The 6,242-nt window shown below is 37.9% G+C and overlaps 1 protein-coding gene across 1 annotated transcript; it reads right to left on the bottom strand.

Annotated features, from left to right (window-relative positions):
• Positions 1-580: 580 nt before the first annotated feature.
• LOC113693650 (non-structural maintenance of chromosomes element 4 homolog A) lies at positions 581-4,338 on the bottom strand. Its single transcript, XM_027212235.2, has 7 exons — positions 3,531-4,338; positions 3,226-3,306; positions 2,496-2,745; positions 2,304-2,394; positions 1,751-1,967; positions 1,564-1,655; positions 581-1,093 (listed from the first exon to the last, which is right to left on the bottom strand). Exons 1-7 carry the CDS (start codon positions 3,856-3,858, stop codon positions 842-844), a joined length of 1,311 nt encoding a protein of 436 aa, XP_027068036.1. The 5' UTR covers positions 3,859-4,338; the 3' UTR covers positions 581-841.
• Between the last annotated feature and the right edge of the window lie 1,904 nt (positions 4,339-6,242).

Consider the following 6,242-nt stretch of genomic DNA (forward strand, 5'->3'; position numbering starts at 1 on the left):
TTATCAGATCCAGGCCTAGCTTCCGGTCTTGATAGATTAAAAGCTGGCTTAGCATTAAGTATTGCTATTCTCCAATATTAAGAAATACAATCATTTCAATTCGACACCTCTCCTCTAAGGCATCCCAATGCGCAGCCAAACATTACCCCAAACATATAGGTAATTTCACTGATCATCCCATCCCCTCCCACTTCTTCATTTCTTCCATATGCGGAGGCCAGACTCCCTAAAAGTGCCAAACTACAATATACATCTCATGAGCTTGACATGCAAGGCCAGTACCAGCAACAAAATCTTGACGCATACATGCTTGCCCGCCTTAACCTGAAGAAACTCTATGCACACATGAATACCGCAGATGTGCATGTTGGCATGGGAATCTTGCTTCAAACTAGTAGTCAAAGGTTTCATTGCCAACCAAACCATCCTATGGGACCCTTGGTCCAGTAGTGAGAAAAGGCATAAAGGCTACTTGAAATACTTGCATGAGAAACCACCTAGCCTTCACAATTCACAGTTTAGTACCCTAAGGAATTAGAATATAAACTTATTCTAGCAGGGTTTCGTTCAAAAGTAGAAAGGCAGAAGACGACTAGACATCATCGTATTTACCCAAGGAAATAAACGATACACAGCAAATATGTACAAAGCAGGGCAAGGATGGCAGAACCAGACAACAATCTAGTGCATCCAAACTCCATATGCTTCAATTAGAAAGCTGCCAGCCTAGGTAAAGGGTCTGAACCCAAACTTCCAAAATTAGCAAAAGTACTGATAAATCAGCTCTCACTTTACATCTTACTACAAAACAAAAACCAAAGTTAGTAAGATGTCTGGTCACTTAAACAAGCTTCCTTTTTCCTTTACGAATTCCAGCAGCCCTTGCTCCTGAATCATCACTTTCAGGAGATCTTTGGTCAACTGTCTGTTCCTGCAAAACCAAACCCCGATTTCTAGAAAATTTCCTAATTGGTGTTGTAGATAATGCTGCTTGTGTCCCAAGAGATACTGGATCCGACTCAGAATTTCCTGCTACACCCACATCCCTATGTGGCATTAACACCTCCCCATCTCCAACACAAGTCATCATTAACTGCAAATTCAGACAACATGGAACAAGATGTTCAATACCATAAAATAAAGCCGAGTAACTGAGACATCAAGTTATTATAAATACTGCATGATTAATTTGGAGCAAAATTAAAGGAAAGAAAGACAACTGTGACTCCATGACTTGCTAGTACAACACCGCCAGAAATCACTGAATGGATTCAAGTAGGAAATGGCAGCAGTAACCTAAAGTGCCTATGTCATCTAAGCCATTGAATACAGTTATCCTCCCCTGTAGAGGGAAAAAATGGTTGCTGTATCTTAATATTCAATATTTAAGACAATTTCATAGTTCTAAAAATTGTTGGCGCTGAACAAGACACTAAAGGACACAATACAGTTTCCACTCATTTGGTACTAATCATGAAGTAGTCAACATGCATAAAGGAAAGCTAATAACAGATTCAATAGGAAAGAAAGCCACACCAAAAGTAACATTTCATATTCAGATACCTTCCAATCCTTAAAATCAAATCTGAACACAAAATGGCTGTAAGAAACCTCCCCAGAATGAACTGCACTAGCAGCAGCAGCATTCCTTGGTGCTGGAAAGAATGAGATCAGAAATTAGAAAAAGACAAAAAGTACCCCAACAAAAAAAAATGATACACACGTCATTGTTTAAAGTTGAGAATCTTACAAACTAGATGAACTCCTTTCTCATCCACTGTTATTTCAGCTCGCCCATCTTTAACCAGAAATGACAAAGCAAATAAATTTTCAACTGTCTGTGCAAATGAGCTTTTGTTCAATATCAAATTCTCAAGCCTGACCCTCCTATTCCTCCTCAAAATGTCAAACATTGTTGCCATATTCTTGTCTGTGTCTGTTTTCTCTTCAGTAGCAGCACCATCAAGCTGCACAGTGTATTAGTATGTTCACTAAAGGACATTATAAACCTACATTGCCACTTGTAAACTGTATTGATGGCAGAGTAAATGAAACCATATAATCATTCTTCTCCACAAGACCAACTGAGTATTGGGGGAAATTATAGATAAATGACAGGAAAATACATTGTAAAAATCCAATTACCAACAAATTACAGTAAGTTTTGATTAAAGTTGCTATTCTTTTTGCTGTTTTCATCTAACTTGAATGAGATCTAGTTAGTGCCACAATAGAAGCCACTTTCAAAAATGAGTTTGCAGAAGACTAGCACAAGTATCTAAATCTAATCCAAGGAACCTTACATCTTCAGGTCGCGCACTTTCTGTAGGCTTTGCACGCTTTCTGTAGATAACAGCCTTACGTTGCTTAATTTCAGTATTCATAGGCCCAACCCTGTGAAAATCATTCAAAAAACACAACTGCAAGTAGTCAATCCCAACATAAGAACCAACATTACATGTAAATGAAAGAGAGGGGATGACGAAGATACATACATAGTGAAGCAACCAGGAGCACTCCTGAAAACATGAGAGACTGCAAGCCCAATTTCCTTCAAGCGCACAGAGCTGCTAGCTACCTCATTACTAGTACTTGCTCCACCTTGTGTAAAATCCCTAAGCAGACAACTGACAAAATCAGAAGGGGTCAGTCCTTCAGTGCTATGTGCCTTAACAGAGGTAACCAAAGTGTTGGTGATATCCAAGAGAGCCTCTGCATCTGCTACTTGTTCCCTGGGTTTCTGAACTGTACAGCAATGGAAGAAATCAATTTAGTTTGAGCCAAAGTGTCAACTTAAAATCAAAATGAGATGAAGTGCATGAAGAAACATCTGATTAACACAACAAAGGGTCACGAGAGGAATAAAGAAGATTGGACATGTGGAGATGAAGAAAAAGAGGAGAAGAAAGCATTACAATGTCAAGCAGAAAGCAAGACAAGAAAAAAATACAAATGCTGGGAGAGACTATGCCCCTGGAACAGAAGGATAGAAATCCCAGTACCGTGTCAGTGTTCCATGTACAATGTCCAACTGGAGGGGATATTTTGCTGACGAAGTACCCAGTTATAAATAAAGACCAAACAGAAAGGAAAAGTATTTATTTTCAAGGTTAAAGCAGCAGCCTTTCCATTAAAGCGCGCATCCTTGAGCAAAATGGCAAGTGAAAATATGCACGCACAACAAACTTGAGGAAAAAGCAAACAAGAAAAGATTTCCAATCATACCTAGCTGATGTAAGTTGTCAACCTCTTCAATAATTGATTTAAACTTATCAGAATCAACCTTGGACAAATCATCTCGCTCATCTGCAAAACACCAAGAACATTGAAAATCAAAATACTTAGAAAAAAATTCTGCAACTGACTTCTACTTCTAACACACATTACGACGCACCCCCAAAAAAATATCTTTTTTTGCTTACTACAGAAATGCACATAAGACTCCCAACAAACACACACAAAACAAAAATCTTAAGCTGTACAAACAAACAAAAAACCCAGTCAAAAAAATCTGTGAAAATGCAGTGTACCGGAAATTCGATTCTTGACATTGAGATAACGAGATCGAAGGACTCTCCGTTCCACTACATCTCCTCCTCCTACTCCGCCATCTCCTGCAACGCTATCATCATTATCAGCCCTAGAATTCTGATGATTATTGTTACCATTACTCGCATTCCCCTGTGCTTCATTCTGACAATTACTGTTAGCATCCCTCGTATTCGCCTGTGCTTCAGCTTCTGCTTGTTGTCGCGTTACAATCTGATTCTGGCTGTCTTCTTCTCCTTCTCTGGAACTTGTTCTTCTACTACTACTCCTCCGCGAACTAATGGGCTCACGTTTTACACCCCGCATCATTTCGTATTCTCTTTTCCTTCCTTTCTCAAGAACAGAAAACTAAGACCCAATGACTCTCCAATTTCATTATAAATTCATAGGAAAACAAAAAAAAAAAAAAGAAAATGAGAGAAAAGGCCTAAAACCCTAAACCCGGCATGGAAATGATTCTTCTAAGACAGGGTTTTTGGAAGCAAAAATAAAAAATTTAGGGAGTCGGAGAATGGAAAGTAAATAACAGCGGAGGAGTACAAGAAATTACTGTGGATTGGGGAGTTTTGAGATATGGGTGGAGGGAGGAGGGGTGAAAAAGCAAATTGAATTGAAGAGGGAAGATTTGGAGGAGGAGACACAAAATTCAAACCGCAAATATTTTGGATTTGAGAATTTGGGGAGATTTAGAGCGGGCAGTTCAATGAGAGGAAAGTGGAGGGGGGCGTGGGATTGGGTGTGGGAAGGTGTAGTGAGTTAAAAATGGGTTGAAATGGAAGCTTACTAGATGTGCTTCGATTTTTATTTTTATTTTTATTTTTTTGGCCGTTTCCAATTTCGAGCTTGGTACTAGTTAGTGACTAGTGAGTTTATATATCGTCACTATGAATTTTTATTCGCAATTTAAGTGCCAACTCATAACTGCCTTTTTATTTTATTTATTTTTTAAAAATATGTTGTATCGATTGATTTTTAACATTTGCCTCACTGTTTGTTTGTATTTTTTTTTGGATGTTTGATATCATTCTTCTTATTATTATAAATTTATAACATTATAAATTTTACGTTTTTCATGAATATATTTTTTAACCATATTTTTGCTTCACATATATAAAATCGTTACACTATTATTATTATTATTTTTACAAAATCTTCAAAAAAATAGCAATCAAAATGGGTTCCAAGTATGACTATATGATCACAAATTTAAAACTAAACAAAGATTGAAAATACACAATTTTAAAGTTTGAATTTTGACTTTATCTAACACAACAAGCATTTGTACAAGCACGCTCCAAAATAGGACACGAGTTGCTAGAAAAAGCGATTAGAATAAATCACATGCCCACGATACTTATAATTTAGGAAAGTGATGAAAGAGCAATTACAGGAAGTGAAAAAATTTTTTTTTTTTTTTAAGTAAAGATGGGGGAGACATATTTGTTGTAACATATCTTTGTATTGTAAATCAATATATTATCTCAAGCACCTATTTTAGAAGTTTTAGGGAACAAAGTGACTTATGATGAGTTATGGCAATTTCAGGCGGACTACTAGGAAACACATCTGGAAAATTCACTAGTTTGGATAAAAAAAAGGTTTGAACCATGAGGCTGCTGGAGAATATCAGAATAATTCATGTGTCTGCCAAAGAATATCTGAATAAAATCATTATTATGACATCACCTAACTTTCCTTCAGGTTCAAGTAAACCATTGGATTCCAGCCCAGTGGCCACTCCCTGGGGGTAAAACCCTTCCTGCACGTCATGTGCCTTAGTACACGATTTGACAGTTTCTTGACTTCACTTTTAGACGGTGCTTTAATCACACCCGTCCGATCCATCCCCGTCCTCCTTCCCCCCTAATATAGCGCCAGTTGTAATTGTTAGTATAATCAAAAAAGGTACAAGCACGTATCACAGTTATGAAGGCGATGTAAAGGCAGACAACAGGTAGCGAGCGCACTTCAAAAGCATTTGTGAACAAAAAAACTCAAATGAACCTCCCCACCATGCGCGTGTCTAACAATCGCATGCACTCTCAGGAAGCTGATGAGAAAATTTTATTCATATTCACCAAACATTACATTATAAAACTATAAAAGTAAAATACTACTATTAGATTATGCTTATAGCGAGAGTAAGAATAAGTCAATTTGCCTTTATAAGGAACGGGATCAAACCACCTCTCAGGAAGCTGATATATTTTCGCCAATAAGACTCTGTGCACATCCCTCTATTACATTAATACAAGCCTAAGATATCGAAAAGTAACGAGCATAATGAAAGACTTCCCATCGTTTTTGCCAGCTCTAGAAAGGTGATGCACACGGCTTAAGAGAATCCAGTAAAAGCCCCAGGGGAACAAATTTTGAACAAGAGACTTTTCTGTTTTCCTGTTTTCCGAGGAGGAAGAAGCGGGAAAGGATTGTTGCTGTCCGTCGTATTAAAACTCAGGACCTGGTAATCCGGCAAATTTTCACCCGTATTCGAACCTTATCATGCAGCAAAAAGCCAAGCAACTGAAACTCGAGCACTGGTCGGTTCAGCTCCTCAATATCTTCACCCAGCAGCAGCAAACCCTATAACTTAGTGCCATCTGCATTTTACAAATTCCATTCATAGTTAAGTTTCAAGAATCAAGGGTCAAAAGCAAAATCAGAGTAACAAGGAGATGAGTGAAGACTTTCAG

Source organism: Coffea arabica, chromosome 6c (assembly GCF_036785885.1).
Source record: "Coffea arabica cultivar ET-39 chromosome 6c, Coffea Arabica ET-39 HiFi, whole genome shotgun sequence".
NCBI lineage: Eukaryota > Viridiplantae > Streptophyta > Magnoliopsida > Gentianales > Rubiaceae > Coffea > Coffea arabica.